General features: G+C 32.2%; 1 protein-coding gene and 1 long non-coding RNA gene across 2 annotated transcripts in view; one reads left to right on the forward strand and one right to left on the reverse strand.

Annotated features, from left to right (window-relative positions):
- The window catches only part of LOC122717156 (beta-1,4-glucuronyltransferase 1), a 51822-nt gene that overhangs the window by 8814 nt on the left and 25265 nt on the right, over window positions 1-17743 (reverse strand). The window contains exon 2 of the mRNA XM_043940948.1: window positions 3654-4204. Coding sequence (XP_043796883.1) covers window positions 3654-4019 — 366 coding nt within the window. The 5' untranslated portion in view covers window positions 4020-4204. The remainder of the gene's footprint in view (window positions 1-3653; window positions 4205-17743) is intronic.
- On the forward strand, window positions 1480-5953 carry LOC122717158. The gene is made up of 3 exons (XR_006347157.1): window positions 1480-1684; window positions 5291-5433; window positions 5529-5953. It is a non-coding gene; the product is annotated as an uncharacterized LOC122717158 (long non-coding RNA).

Here is a 17743-nt window from a genome sequence, read left to right on the forward strand (position 1 = left end):
AATCAGAAATGCAAAATAAAGTAAGATACGTTTGATTAAAATTGAAGAGGAAAAAATTTTTTCCTTAACGCCAATGTTATTCGAGTTCTCAGAGGAAGAGAATAATCTGTTTGATTATTTATATATATTGGAATAAATAAAAATTTTGACGTGTATATTTTTGGCATACTGAATTTTGCGATATCATCGATATTTCCTGTTGGATACGTTCGTTCGGGTAAAAACTTCTCTTTCAATTTTATACGAAGAAATAGGAAAAAAGCGCGAGAGAGAGAGAGAGAGAGAGAAAGATAGACACGTTGAAGTTCCTCTCTTTAAAATATCGAACTGCACAGCGATTAGAACCGGCCTTCGAGCTCGATTTGGCGCGAATTAATCTCTCTGTACTTCTCTCTGGCTGCGAGTTGCTCGATTTGCAAAAAAAAAAAAAAGAAAAAGAGAAATTTAATCTCGCTCGTTCAGCTGACGTATTATTCAGATTTTTGAACTTCGAAGCTCGAACTTAACACGTATCATCAAATCTAATATGAGAATTATAATTTTTCGTTTGCCAAAATTTTGCCCCAATTTAAAAAAAGTTTTAAGAAGAGCTGTACGAAAAGATGTAGGAAAAATTGCGTTACGTGTATCGTTTTGAATTCTATTCTATTCCGGCGAATGACGTTTTCTTTTTCGCATTTATGATAACAGAAGATGTGTACGGATAATGCACATTGTTCGTGCGCATACTGAAAATAATATAGAGTGGATCCAGTTAAGTGTCGAATAAATATTTTAAAAAATAATACAGGTATGGTGCCATAAAAAGGAACACTTTTTTCTGAAGAGCGAAGAAAAAAAAAATTTATCTTCGTGAAAATCGATTGAAAAATATAACGTGTGAATTTTCAATATAAATGATCGCAGAAATTGATCAATAAATTAGTTACACCATTCCAAATCTAAAATTATATATCGTTCAATTGTCGTCAAGGTGGTTATGGATTAGCAAAATAATAGTTAAAAATCGTTAACATTCATCGCAGAGCACACAGTTCACGAACAGTTATCGTTATGCACGACAATGTAATACGATAATGCAAAAGCACTTCTGAATCCGACGTGATCTCTCGAGACCCGATCTTATTCAAAGATTAGGATTTTAAACGAGGTCGAGCCACTTTTCAACCAATGGCGGACAAGTGAATTTCAGACGAGAACGGATCGTTTCGTCGATGAATACGTATTTCCATGATAAAAAATCTGACGAGATAAGATAAAATTGTACACGATGGACATTGTAACTTCTTTTACTTGCCTCTGTTACAGATTTCCCCTCAAGTTATCTGTATCTTTAAGTCGAACGAACGAAATTTGACGAACACGCCTTCACGCCTTTTAAAAAATATATCCTTTTAGTATTTTCCTACTTTATCGACGGGGTTAGGAAGGATAAGAAATAACGCATAACCTCAACTCGACAATTAGATCGCAATATAACTGATCTATATCGTTTTATAATATTATGATGAGAGTGTTTATCTAAACAAAAGTTCGTGGTATTTCTATTAAAATACAAATATAGTATATGAAAAGTTTGAATAATACGAAGCATAATATACATATATACATCTGTGCAGTTGTTCCGAAGAAATGTGTGTGCATCGAATACGATCGTTGACGTGGAAGATATTTGATATATAAGGTCAGAGTCATCGGAGTGTAAACGGTTGAAATATGCGGTTAAAAAAAAAAAAAGAGGAGAAAAGAGCGAGCATCATCAAGATATATTTTATTCGTTGATAAAAATTTCATAGTTGAACGAATGAAATGAGTGAGAATGAGAAGGAAAAATAATTAACCTATCCAATAATAACATCATTAAATGGAATATCCATTTTGAAAATTGGGGAATAATAATCGATTCAAATTGAAATTAAAATTAATTCGATTTGTTTGATACGTCCATCGTATGAATTATTCACAGATAATTCGAGATTTATTTAGCTCGAATTATCGCGGATCAATTTCACGGATCGATCGATCAACACCTACATAAATCAAATCGGCATAAAGCGTGAATCGAATAAATCGTGTTCGATCCAAAAACTATTGGAGAAATCTCGTCTCATCGAACTTTTCCATCAAACGATCTGCTCGAATGGACTAAATCGTTCCACCGTACCGTCACTCGTCCAATTTATATCTTTTTCTTTTGTTTCTAGCCTTCTAAAGTTTAACGATGCCGTTTCCTTTCTTTACACGGATTTTGCCAATTGCAATTTTGTTGAATCGCACGTGCACTTAACCAATCTGATATAGAAACTTGATTTTCTATCGATTGAAAATTAAGAAAAATTAATGATCAAAAGAATACAATCACTATAATAACTTGTTCTCTCCGTCCAACTATAGCGGGAAACCTAACCTAGATCTCCCGATCGTCCAACCGTATCTCCATACAATAGAATGTCGCCTAAATGGATCGTGAAATAATTTCCAATTACTTTAATATTAACTATTTAAATAGTCCATTGAATTGAAAATATCGATAGAAAGAATAAATTACGCTGCTTGAATAATTTCCTCTTCTTGCATAAAACATTCTCAACCTTCTCTTTTTTTATATAAACGTCAATCAATACTAGAACATCGTAGTATCATCTTTCATCGGATTTCAAACAATTATATGGGTCGTAATTTAATAATTACGAGTAAAATTATTAGGATAATTTGTTAAACATAACAATAAATCGTAACTATAATAAAATAGCTACGAAAAAGAAAATCATTCGAGCATTTCAATTCTTTGCATTCCAATGATCTCAGACACTCGGTTTGAACGGCGACAATATTTATTTATGTTCGATTTTTTTAAAATATCGCTTTAATCGATTCCTAAGCTCTTTACGTGTAATTTTACAAAGCGTGGAATATCGAATGGTTAGATTTTTTTATCTCAAATTAAACCGTGATCGAACAACATTTTCGGCGATAGCCCGAGTTTGACAATAGAAATATTACTTTCAAAAATATTTTTGAGTTTTGTAAGCATGGAATAAGATAAAATGAAATTAGTTCGAGCGAAAAATTTGATTTTTCGTCATTAAATAACGAAATTATTTCTATTCGTTAAGAAATTGACGACAGAAAGAGGAAAAAGCGATGAAAACAAAAACGTAAGAGAAGATGAAAAATAAGAATAATAGACAGTGAATGTAAAAGCATGTTATTGGAATATTAGTTCAAGATGAGTTTTTCGTTATTAAATAAGGAAATTATTAGATAGAGAGAGAGTGAAAAATAGTGATGTAATATAAGAAGATGAAAAATAAGAATAATAGACAGTGTCGCTCTCGATGAAATAAGAAAGATGAAAGACATTAAACGACATTTTATCGCGATACTCGCCCTGACAAACCGAGGATGCATAATTACTTTATTATTATTAAAATATCGCGAAACTAATATACGCTTTAATATTCGACAAATTTTCTTTCTTCACACATAAACGTACACAAAATATTAAAATACAAAAGTTTTGTATTATTAATTCATTGAACGGGTGCGGAAAATCGCGTGGTTGGAAAAAGGCCTCGAGCGCAAAGGGTTAACCCTTTCAAAGCCCAAAGCGTTTTTCTTTCTTTTTTGAAAAAGAAAAGAAATGGACTCACCGTCTGATTACGCCTGCGCGATTCAGCTCCGTCGACGGGATCAGCCCCGGCCTCGTCGTTGGTGGTCGGCCTCGTAACGAGATGCCTCGCCCTTATCTGGCCGGTCTTGTTGGCGTTACGGGCGCCCTTGCCCTCCTTGGTCGTGGGCACAGCTGACGAGGTGGCGGCGCCCTTCTGGGTGCCGTTCACCGGCTCCACGCCGCCGAATGTTTCCGACTGCAACGGCGCCGCCCAGTTGGTCGGCGGCTCCTCGATCCAGGGCCCGGAGGAGCCGTAATGGGCGCATACGTAGAGCAACACGCAGATATTGAGCACCACCGACACCCGTAGTGCCCAATTTCTACGCAATATGCTCAACATGCTCATTCTCCACCAGGACCTCCACCCCCTCCAGGACCACGGGGGAGGCCTTGTCGAGGTCGTGGCCAACGGCCGTTCTTCTACCGTCTTCTTCCGTCCACCTCCCCACCCCTACGGGGCCCGTCGTGCTCCGCGATCAGGATCTGGGCATGATTCCGGCCAGTTTCGACCCCCTCCCTCTCGATCCACCTCTGAAAATTAATTTGTCGATTGGATTGGATTTGAATTTGATCGATGCTTCAATTTTTCTTCTCAAATTTTTTTTTTCAACGCGAGAGAATATTCGAAGAGATAGATCCTAAAGATTCTAAAGAAATTGAATATTTCGATATATTTCGTATAACACCGATCGATCCATTTCTGAAAATTAATTTATCGATTTGAATTTGATCGATGTTTCAATTTTTCTTCTCAAATTTTTTTTTTCAACGCGAGAGAATATTCGAAGAAATAGATTCTAAAGATTCTAAAGAAATTGAATATTTCGATATATTTCGTATAACACTTCTTCTCTTCGTCCAATGCAAATTTAAATTGCTCGTAAATAAGCGCGCACTGTACTTTTGTATTGACTTGTAAAAAGTCAAAGATGTTTTACGAATATAATATGTATGAATCAGCATACGAGAAAAAGAAGAGGATTTACAAATAACGGGTAGATTCTTAATATTAACGATTTTGCATTTAACTATTAGTTCCTACTGTACTCCCTCGATCTGTGCGATGAGGCCATTGCAAAAAGAGAAAAAAGGAAAACTCTAATCAATCGCGAATACATCGTTGTCACACCGAAGGATCGAGGCTAACTGATAAGTTGTTGACAATCCTTTCAACGAGTCTCGAGTGGAGGATCACGATTTACGTTTGCGCAAGAGTACGGTGAAATCGAGGGGGAGATTCGTTTCTGGAGATCGTTAAATCTGTTATTAGGCCGGTCATTTCTTAATCGGCGGACTAGTTTGGCCACGGAAAATCAATAAGGACGGGTTAATTTTAGCCCGCGAATGCGGAAAGATCGGGCCGATATCCCATTTGTATCATGGACAAAAATTATCCCGGCAAATATAAAATTTAAAACCGAATATAAAATTGTTCATTACATAAAAAAAACGCAAATAATATCACTAACCGCGAAGCTAATTACCGAGTTAAATCGCAAATATATTAAATTGTACATATCTAGTACTTTACTTTACTCCCTCATACATGTATTCATAAATTCAAATTACTTTTTCAACGATTAATCCCAAACTTTAAAATCAATATTAACTGCACAGGAATTATAGATATCTCTGCAAACTGTGTTAATCATACAATATTCCACGGATGGAAACGTTCACAAATCAAGAGTTTACAACTGCAACTTACAAGTAAAACACTGAATCTGAATCTAAGCCAACGTCTTCTCCCTCCTCAACTGGTATTATCTCAAGCTGCTCTTTGAAGCTATATATATATTATTTCCAGAGGAGCGTACAAAGGCCTGTTTTCACTGGTCGAACAATTCTTGCGCAGGTTATTAGCAGGAGCGGCGAGAACAACCGTTGGAAATTGGCACGGCACTTTGTATCGCGACTTAATGCGATATACGTACAGACAGCAATTGGAGTTTCTGAAGTTGGATTGCACGTCAACGGGGGAGAAGTTGGGCAACATTATGCCGGGAGGGCATATAACGCGAAACGATATTAGCTTCCGATAATTATTACTCGAGGACGAATAGAACGTCACGGATTTACTTTATACATGCAAACTTGGAAACAATGTAAACTTCCTATTAGATATTCTTATCGTAATTACAACAGCAGTCTGACCGCTTTGAAAATTATCGTTTTAAATTAAGTTATTTATATTGCGTTTAAACGATTAATTTATATTTTGTAAACATTTATTTTAATCGATCGAGAAAATTTAATAAATTTACACCAGGAAAAGAGAGATTGTCGAGACATGCAAGTAGATATTTAATTTGTTCTTTTTGTTAAATAAAATTTAAGGATACGGAGTTGGTTGCTCCTGGCATACCGCTATGGAGCAACCCGCTATACATCGCTCTATCGCACGATTACATTCAAAACGGAAGTTTTAAATGACGAGTTTTATTGTTTCGATTATTATAGGATAGATAAATAAGAATATTTTAAATTGATTATTATTAAATGTATATAGTTGATCGATTGAAAAATAAAAAAAATTTTTATATACGTAATTTAAAAATAAGCGTAATTTTTAATATTTCAGTTTATTAGTAAACTGAAATTCTACTATTGCTCGAGTACTCTACTCGAGCGTGATGTGTATAACTGTTATTCGAAATAATGCGTGTAATAACGCGGAAACTCGGTTATATCGAATAGGGGCGAAACCGAAAGACGGATTAATCGAAATCCTAATGGAAGTTGCAAGAAGCCGTAAGAAAGGGTTGAGCGTAATTATCAACAACGTTCGATCGAATTGTAATTAGAAGATTTAAAATAGAAAACCGGTTGTGGAACCCGGAATATTTCGTTAATTATTCGAAACGATAAAAAAAAAAAATTAACCGGTCGAAGATGTTCTCGAACTCGATTTTCCAGTTTGGCATGCACTTTATATAGAAGTAATGAATCAAATGGTAATAAGACAGTCCTAGTTTCATTTTTTTTTTTTTTTCTTCAACAACTTTCCAATCTTTGCCAGTATTCAGAAGAAATAATTCAAAGAATTATCTTGTCAAAAGTTTTCGTAAAATTTTATCGTATAAATAATTTTTTTTAATTATTTGACATTTATTTAAATTTGAATTATGTATATACGGACGGAAACGCAATTACAAAGTTCGTTGCAAAGTTAAATTCTGATTGAATTTCGGTCACGATTGACCTGTTACGTTTAAATTATGGCGGGAGCAGACATCTTGATTTAGATTAGATACGAACCACGTTTTGGTTACATTTATTTTATTCACGAATATTATATATAAATTGGAGTTTTAGATCCGAGCTACGATCCATGTGTACAATAAGGATTGAATTCTGATTAAATTTAGGTTAAGTTTAAGATTACGTTCGTATCGTTTTCCATCGTTGTAAATTTATTTTTTATTCTCTCGACGATCTAATGTTGCGTACTTGCTCAAGTATTTCGAAAGTGTCCCAATAATGGGACACCGTTTCACGATCCTTGCCAGACGATTGCGCCAGACTATATAATTAATCGGTCTAAACCTGAGGAGAAGATACGGGATGAACGGTCGACGAACCTTTGTCGTGTTGCAAAGTTGTCGTGGCGCCAAGGTAGGGGGAAGAAAATCGATGCAACTGTTTAATACGAGTGATTCATCGGGACTCGATTACCGTGCAAACGCGCACTAGAGATCTTTACGTGCTTATCGTTCGCCTAGATGGCAACGTCGAAATCTCGTTGCCACGGCAATAACTTTTGTTTCCCTTCGCCTCGTGGAAAAAAAATGGATACAGGTCTGAATAAAATAAAATTTCGTTTCGATCAAAAAAAAGGTAACAAACGTCTGATCTTGCTATAAATTTTATCGCGGATTTATCCTTGATTTCTAGGTAAATCGATTTCAAGGTAAATAAGATCAAGAAAAAGAGGGAAAGTAATTAATTAATTGTATTATATCGAATATTATATTAATTGAAATCTACAGCTGTATTTTCATGGATTATATTATGTATTAACGCATCACTTTTTTTTTTCTTTCAAGTGCATTTCTTTGACGAAATGTAATCCAATTTTTAATAACTATTATGTATTTTTTAAGAAGCAACAAAAGAATATCTAACCACACGAGGATTTATATACGAAAACGTATATACGTATGTATATATATAAACATTATATATATATACATACATTCTTGTACGAGTATAATAAGTAACTGTGAACTTTTTATCGAAGAATTGAAATATCGATCTGAGGCGTTGTAAATGTGTTTGTAAAACGTGTTTTCTAAATGTTCCGCAAAGCGTAAATTGTTTCACGTTACCCATTATGATTCGTTCCGGCGATAAAGTCACGCGTTGTTTAAAAACAATTTCACTTGTCGCGCGTTGGCAACGTTGATGCACAACATTAATATGCACTTCCGCAGAGGATACATTACCATAAGTACACGAAGTGTACCGGGTGCGCGTTTCTGTTTGATAAGAATCGGGGAGAGAAGACTCTGTCTGGCCTCTAAATTAACCGTGGGGAACCGAAACGAGATCGCTGTTGAATTTGTTAGATTCACCGGCCATGTTGGAAAATTTCGATAGGGCGACAAACGAAGAGAACAAGACGAACAACGATCATCGATCAATAATCGCTGTGTCAGTTATCGTGTAATTGAAATATTAAAAAGAAAAAAAAAAAAATAATAAATCGAAATAAAAATTGTAAATTCGAGTTAAAAATTGTTCAAATTTACTTATCGCTACTTTACTTTACTACTTTAGAATTATCTTATCTCTACTAAAATATCGATAGAAAAAATCAATTATTGATATATCGGTTCGATTGAGGTGAAAAATTAATCGATTAATATCTCGAATAATTTAAGTAATAATTATGTAATCTTGACTATTCTAGGCTACAATTAATTGTGCTTATTCCATGCTTCGAATAATAAATTTATGAAAATAACTTTATTCTTAACCTCAACCGTATAATTTTTTAAAATCGACAATATAACAATACAGCAGTTGCTCGATATACAAATTGTTTATTTTTTGTTTATTACCGTTCAAATTCAAATAATATTCCAATAAAAAATAATTTATTCCTATCAAAATAATTTTATCCTCAACCGTCTTTATAATTTTTTGTAATCGATAAAGCGGTCGCTCGACGTACAAATTACATATTTCGCGTAATTACATTTCAACGATAAATAATCTTAATCGTAATTTCTATGTATACTAACTATACACAATTACATTGCATCATTACTTCATTATCAACAATTCTCCAAATTAATCCTAATCCTAATCTCTGCTGTACATATTTTATATAACGTAACACACGTTTCGAGAAAATATTTCCAGAGAAAAAGAATTCTTCTTCTTACCGCTCAAAATTCAATAATATTCCATTTCCTAGTAAAACTTCGCTCCCAACGACCTATCCTACGTAGGCGTGCAACGTTACGTTAATATGTCACGACACAAACACGATTCCTGTACGTTGTCACGAATGAATTTTCCCCTCTCCCTCCAACCGTCAAATAAAATTTTCTCCCTCCCTCCCTTTCCCTTTCTCTCACATTTCTATCCGTTTCGCGTATTTTGTTGGAGGACACGCGTATCGGAAGTCATCGGAATCGCTATCGAACTAAAAGCGATAACATTGTCCGCGTGGCGCCTCCCCTCCCCTCCCCTCCCCTTGGGCGTCGAACGAGCGAGGTAACCGAGATCTTGTGGATTCGGTGTATTTCCTTTCGTATCAATTTCGGTCACCTACGCCTACTTCCGGAAACGACCGGATGGATGGCCGGACGTCGTGGGCGTTTCGAATCGCGATCAAGATCGATCCGTTGAAAGCGGAATTCATTAGGGAAATTAGAACGAGGAGAGAGAGAGAGAGAGAGAGAGAGAGAGAGAGAGAGAGAGAGAGAGAGAGAGAGCTATTCCTCTAATGGGATCTCGCCTTGTATAATTACATCTTTCAGAATTCGCATAAGATTTTTATCTAAATTGAATTGGATTCCCAATGTTTTCCATTTCGATTCCATTTTGTCTTTATATACGAATATCGAGTAAAAACAAAGGTGGAAATTTGTTTTTTTCTTTTTCTCTTTTTAGTCGAATACGTCGTCGAATATTTTTTCTTCCCCCTTCGAAATTTAAAAAATTAAAGAATATTTATATTATGTACATATATATTATATATTATATTATATTATATATTTGGCTAGAAACTCTAGAAAGAAAGAGATAAAGAATGTTCTCAAAGAGAATCGAATTTTTTCTCGATTAAAAATAAATAATTACGTAACAATAGCTCGACGAAGCTAAGATAAGAGTTCAGCAAGATTTCGATTCGCTGATCCTCTTGAAAAAAAGGCGATGAAAATGGGGGAGATAGATCAGATGAAAACTTGCGAGTTAATTCGAGGAGAGACTTCCTCGAGAATTCTCAATTTTCGTGGAAAAGAAACCCATTCTGGTATGACGTTTGTAATTCTCGATGCACAAGACAGCTTTCAACCTGATAATAACTCTATTACCAGACAGACCCAGTAGTAATACTGTCCGCGTTGCGAAATACGGAGACAGGCGGACGGTGGAGAAATACGTGGGGAATTTCATGGAAAATTCAATGAAACTTTCCTCGAACGAGACTGCTTTCCTCCTTGCTAATTATATTAGCCGATTATATTAAGCGACGAGAAATAATAGAAAGCAACTTTTCGAGATTGTTGATGAATTATGATGATCCAATAATTATTTAATTTATCGCTCGAAGCAGAATTGAATATTGTTGCTTCGTTTCTGATCATCTTTATGGAATGTAATTAGATTTCGAGTCGAATGCGACGAATTTATTTTTATCTGTGATATACATACAGTATAGATTTTCTGTTCCATTTACTCATATTGCAGATTAGATCAAACTGTTCGTTTCTTGTTACACAGAATTAGACGTGGATTCATTCCAGCTTACAGTTAAAAATATATATATATATATATATATAATCTGATGTTAAGAAATGTCAATTCTCGTATCCTCATATGAAATATAAAATTTAATTCAATTTAATTCAACATATCTTTGCAATATCTGTTTTTTTAAAGTGTTCGCTGTCCCAGATGTATTATACATTCTTTTCTTTACGAACAAGATTTCGTCATAATTCAAAACGATCCATTGATACGTACGTGTCGTTAATTACAGAAACATTGGTTCGAATAGAGCCTGTCTAACAGTGATCGCTAATAGCAATCGCAGATGGTCCAATTCACTGGATGCCGATAGATCGAGGACCGGGAGGTTGATGACCCAAATTCGAAGTCAAAGACGTGTATTTCCTAGTGGACACGATGACATATATACAACGTTGGCCCATGCAATTGGATTCTTAGGCATAGGCACACCAAAAATCTAATAATATTTAGAATATCTAAAATATTCTAATAATTATAATTTATAAATATTAAAAATTTTAATTTATAAATATAAAATTTATAAATATACTAATATTTATATTTATAATTATATCTAAATATCTAATATAATTATATATAAATATCTAAAATATTCTAATAATTATAATTTATAAATATTAAAATTTAATTTATAAATATAAAATTTATAAATATACTAATATTTATATTTATAATTATATCTAAATATCTAAAATATTCTAATAATTATAATTTATAAATATAAAATTTAAATATAATTAAATATACTAATATTTATATTTATAATTATATCTAAATATCTAATATAATTATATATAAATATCTAAAATATTCTAATAATTATAATTTATAAATATAAAATTTATAAATATATTAATATTTATATTTATAATTATAATTAATATATTTCTTCTATAGCGATTTATAGTGTCTCCAGTAAATTGGAAGAACCGTTCCAGCTTATATTACGTTATAACGTGCAAGCATGCAAGGATTTATTTTTGCTGGATAATGAAAATTCTTTCAAAGTTCTTTAAAAGTGTGAGTGGAATTTATTTAAATAAATTCGGTTTTCCACTCTTGATTTTTCGTATCCAAGTATTTTCTTAGTTTTCTCGGTGCTATCAAGTCTTTTTTTGTTTTTTTTAAAACGTGCACATGACGCATAATAACGTACACGTGTTTCACGCGTATCGTGGAATATACCCGATAATATGTATTATCTGGTTCGCATGAATCAGTTTGAATTAGAGCATTGAATTAGATTACTAGGAATAATAATATGTGTATATATATATATATATATATATATATAGATTTCATATAAAGAATTAATATATTCGTGAAACATTTTTGAATTGATAGAAAAGGCAGAAGCGTTAATTCATTGGAAAGGTTGGTTATATGCAATGCTTAGACTACTTGAATCATGCGCGATACTCGAATTGTTGACGCGATGGAAGGCAAAACAGATACAAAAGTAAGTATAACAAAAAATATTCGGTTCGTTCTCACTCGATTTGATTTGTAAGCAAATGTTGAAGTTTGCATTATACATAAACCTATTGACAGACAGAGGTGGATAACATATCTCTATCTCGCTTCCAGGCTTTCATAATCGTTCTTTCAAAGATGCTCCATTGATTATTATTAACCTATCATTATTATACACCTTGCCTGTATTTACACTCATATAACTCGAATAATCTAAACATTAAACCAATATACGCAATATACCGATATTAAATTTAATCTCTTGAAATAATATTTATTATATCGTAAAAATTACACTTTTCTCCCCTTTCCAATTTTAAATAAATTCCTCGGCCGTCTCACAATTCACAGTTCAAATAATCTAAGCATTAAACGTATACAAATTTATATCGTTAAAATTAATTTTTCTCCCCTTTCCAATTTTAAATAAATTCCTCGGCCGTCTCACAATTCACAGTTCAAATAATCCAAGCATTAAACGTATACAAATTTATATCGTTAAAATTAACTTTTCTCCCCTTTCCAATTTTAAACAAATTCCTCGGCCGTCTCACAATTCACAGTTCAAATAATCTAAGCATTAAACGTATACAAATTTATATCGTTAAAATTAACTTTTCTCCCCTTTCCAATTTTAAATAAATTCCTCGGTAGTCCCACAATTCAAATAATCTAAGCATTAAATATATATATATACACAATATATCGATATTAAATTTAATTTCTTGAAATAATATTTATTATATCGTTAAAATTACCTTCCCTTTCTTTCCTCACCGAATTTTAAATAAATTCTTCGATCGTCCCACAATTATAAATCATTGTTATCGTTCTAACATGTGGTTAACATTAATAAAGCAGGCTGATAGAGGCGTATCATCGTATATACGGATTTCCTTAACGCTTGGGGGACTCGTTGTCGAGATAAAGGAGGCGCGTTTTCTGAACTGATATTAAGGAAATTGCGATAGTCAACGCGTACGATGTAAGGCAAGGTCAGTTGATAGGGGCAAATGAATACGGGTCATCCATTCCATCCATCTTTGGAATTGGTTTTTAGCAGAGGGAGCCTTGCGTACACAAAACTCTGTGATCTCTTCACAATTCCACCGCTTGGCTTTAATAATAGTCTAGGCCGGTCTAGAATTAGGGAAGTTTTATCGATAAAACGGAAAAAGGGGGATGACGTCGAGGCTGTCATCCATTTATTATCGTAACTAAATATACGCGAAAAATCCAGGTTAAAGGTGGATATACAACTTTGCAGATTATTTTAAAGAAAGATCGGGAAAAATCGTAATAACTTTATTACGTTTCCTTCTCTTTTTTTTCTTTTTTTTTTTGTTCAAAAAATGTGCAAACTTGTTTTATCGTCGCAAATAAACTCGTGAAAATTTTGATTTGTCTTTGCAGTCTTTCTATCGTTATTTTATCCTTGAGTATTAAATTAATTTTGAGGAAATAATTTGTGATTTAAAAAAATACGCTACGTTTAAAATTCTGAAGAAATTTCGATGTTAAAAAATATTTTATATTTTAAAAGTTCAAGTATCATAAAATCTTGTCAATGAACTCACGAAAATTATATTTTGATGATAATCTTCCTATCGTTATTATAACTTTTATCCTTGAATATTAAATTAATTTTGAGAAAATAATTTGTGACTTAAAAAAATACGCTACGTTTAAAATTCTGAAGAAATTTCGATCGATCTTAGAAAGTTATTCAGATAACTTTTAAAAGTGCAAGTATCGCAAAACCTTTTATATTTCGTTTCATGAAACAATGAAAAGCTTTATATGGAATAGTTTCGAACTTGTCGAGGATTGTTTCCTTTTTAAAGTTCTTTTCGTTCGATCGTCGTCGAATCGATGCGCAATTTGTTTTGTGCATGTATCGTGAAAAAAAAAAAAGAAGAAGAGAAAAAAACACGTGTATATGCCACTTGCATGATGGTGAAATGAATTATGGAGCAGGAATACGGTGACCAGCAATTTCGCGAGCAGCAGTGTCTTCGTGTAAGGCCACGTGTTTAGACGAGTCGACGGTTAAACGATCGATTATTATTTATTGTGACTTGAATCTTAACAATTTTGAGAGCGAAGAGGGAAAGGTGTTGACGAGATTCGAAGATTGGTTGAATTTCAAAAAAAGTGTTACATTTTAAAAAATAAATAAAGAAACAAAATAAATTTGAAATTTATTTGTTATTCAAAATTTTCAAATAAAAAAAAAAAAAAAACAGGAATTTATTCTTCGCTCTGCAAGTAAAAACATTATGAAAAATTCATTAATCTTGTTGAATCGATGATTGACTAGTATGAATCAGACGATAAATAAATAATTATTTTAAAGAGTAAACAAAGAATAAATAAATCGAATCAGTTTATTTTAAATTCTTAGATAAAGAAGAGAAATTTATTTTTGTTTAAAGGTGGAAGATGAGAAATATTTAAAATTCAAAGATATTTTGAATTTATGATTAATTAAAATGTCCCAAGAAATGAAGCAAAAGATATTAAGATATTGTTTTTAAATTATTTTTAAAAATGAATAAAATTACTTTATTCTAATTTAATTTTATAAACAATAATAACTTTTTTTCGTTCAAATCGTTCATTTTATCCAAATATCAGGATATACTTGATATTTATAATGGAGAAAGATTTGCCATTAAAAAATTGATTTTAAACCAAGAATCTCACAAATCATAATATTCGTCGTTTCGAATCGAACAACTGATTTTTATATCATTAAAAGTAAATAAAATAACATAGAAATCAATATATAAAATTCTCTCTACGAATAGAATAAACAAGAATAAAAATGCTTTAGAAAAATTTCTGTATATAATATAATATTTGTATAAAAATTTCTTTTTTTTTTACCAATAATTTAATAATATTCTCTCGAACTTTGAGATCTAAGATATCATCCGCTCAATTTTTTGTCTCGTGAATCATAATATTTGTCGTTTCGAACACTTGATTTTTACATCATTGACAGTAAATAAAGTAGAACGTAGAAAACGTAGAAAATCAAGATATATAAAATTCTCTCTACGAATAGAATAAACAAGAATAAAAATGCTTTAGAAAATTGTATAAAAATTTCTTTTTTTTTTACCAATAAATAATAATACTCTCTCGAACTCTGAGATTCTAACATCATCATCCATTCAATGTCGTTTTACGAGATCAGTTCTTTTCGCTTCTTTCGTTACTTTGACAGATTGAGAGCCACTGCTCTAGACGTCTAAACTTCGTCAATAGTTGGAGGAACGAAGCTGGAACGAAGCTTTAAATGAATTTGTTCGCTTATAATTAAGAATCGTGACAAATAGTTGAAGTTTCTCGGAAAAAAATAAAATTTTTAATAACCAAGAGATAACAAAGAGAATTCATCTACTCGTTTATTCCGGCATCCACTTGTGCAAGGATAATTCGTCCTCTAAAGATAGATCGAGCAAACAAGCCGAGGATGAAGCTAGTGTTAAATAACTGACTCACCGACTCATTATCGAGGCAACGGCCAAGAAATTACAGTACACGATGTTCGCATCCTGAGTATTATTCGTTTCTTTTCCTTGAGAAATCAAGGAAAACTAAACCTTTTCAACGTGCAATCAAGAAATTAGATATTAATTTCTATTCGAGATGTAGCAATTCGAATAGCTGTTCACAGATTTACCTTTTCTATTCGGCCATTTTTTTCAAATTTTTCTCGAAAACAAATCGATCGTTCGTTATTTTGTTTTTATTTCAAATGACGATCAATTATTATGGCAACGTGTAACACATATAAAAACTTGAAAATAATTAATAATTAATAATAAATAATAATTAATAAATATTAATTAATCACATACAATATACAATTTATGGCTGAATGTTATCGTAACTTTTAATGTTATATACACTTTTTGAGAGGATATTTTATTATAAGTCACAGCAATACTCTAATACAATTTTAGAAATTTTACGAAATGGCCTTCAAAGCTGTCGTCGCGTTACTCTTTCACTCTGTCATAGAAGAGTGCCTTTCTTTCGAGCGAGCTTTTATCTACTAAAAAAAAAGAAAAAAAAAAGAAAAAGAAAAAAAACTGCGTTAGAACATTTTACTTGTACTCTCCTCGATGATCTTTTCTTTTTCTTTTTTTTTTTTTTTTTTTCCATTCTTCCAAAAGTAAAGAATAATGCTTGCTTTGAAAAATGGACAATGGCATCGATGGCCAAGCATTTCGTACACACACAATTGCACAAGATATATCAATGATATTATTCGCGATGATACTTTCTGAACGTTTGTGATTATACAAAATAATTTTTGTTGCCACAATCTTCAAAGTTGAGAAACGATACACGGGGTATAATTTATATAACGAAGTTTACTTTCCAAGAGATATAATTGGTTGTTAATTATAAGCATGATAAATAGACCGTTTTATATTATTTGTAATTGCTTTTGGCTACGCAGGAAATTCCGATTAATTATCACGGATAAACATGGATGAAAACTGCTCGAACGAAACTGTGCTCTCTTTTTCGTTCTTTTTTTTTTTTTAAAATTTTCTTTTAATTACCGTTGTGCAATGTAGGTCTTGCTTGTTCTTTTTTCTTTTTTTAAACGTAGTAGTAAATGATCTAAATGTTGGGAAATTTTAAATTTGCAATGCAAATTTGAATGCAAAGAAAATAGAAAATAGAAATTTGATACTACATATAATTTTCTCTCTCGTCGTTGTTTTTTTTTTCCATTAAGAAAAATAGTCGTAAAAAAAGAAGAAAGTACCTCGCGTAATTGTTTAATTGTTTTTTAAGAGCTGCGTATCTTAATTATTCGCTTCGATACCGCATAGAATGAACAACGATATTTTTGATAACCATTATTGATCGTGCGACAAACACGTACAAACGCTACGTTCATAAAATGATGTAATCAACTTGTAGACGGATGGATAAGTGTTTCCAATAACACGAAAAAAAAAAAAAAAAAAAAAAAAGAAAGAAAAAAAAGATATAAATGAAGAAATTATAAAAAGTATAAAAAAAAAGATTAAATTAATACTTGCAGCGATATAGATAGATAGAATTGAAAAATTTTAAAAATTACGCAGAGAGAATTAATTAAGAATTAATTAAGAATCGTGGCGAGAGACAACATATGGATCGTTTCATACGTCATCAAGAGTAAACAAAGGGAAAAGCAACAAGTTCTAACCCGAATCTAACCCGATAAGCAACAAGTCCCACGCTTATCAAATGCCTCTCTCATCGACGATAAATTGGAGGCATGGCGTACAATTTTCGTGATCCGGTCATAAATCTCTGTCAATCAGCAAGCTATATCGGGCAAATTAGCTCATTAAGGGAGGAATGAACGGAGGAAAAATTGCACGTTTGTGAAACATTCGATCGAGGATAACGATCGTTAAATTATTTCGTTATTTCTAGTCGTCGTTTCGTAAAATGTAAAAAAAAAAAAAAAGAGGACTTATTATATGATATATATTTTATATATATATATATGAAGATGCATCGTTGTCAAGGATACATTTTTCATTATCGTGTATTATATTACGAAACTGAGAAAAGTATATATATATATAT

The sequence above is a fragment of the Apis laboriosa genome, unplaced genomic scaffold (assembly GCF_014066325.1).
Source record: "Apis laboriosa isolate Shangri-la unplaced genomic scaffold, ASM1406632v1 scaffold4_cov146, whole genome shotgun sequence".
Lineage (NCBI taxonomy): Eukaryota > Metazoa > Arthropoda > Insecta > Hymenoptera > Apidae > Apis > Apis laboriosa.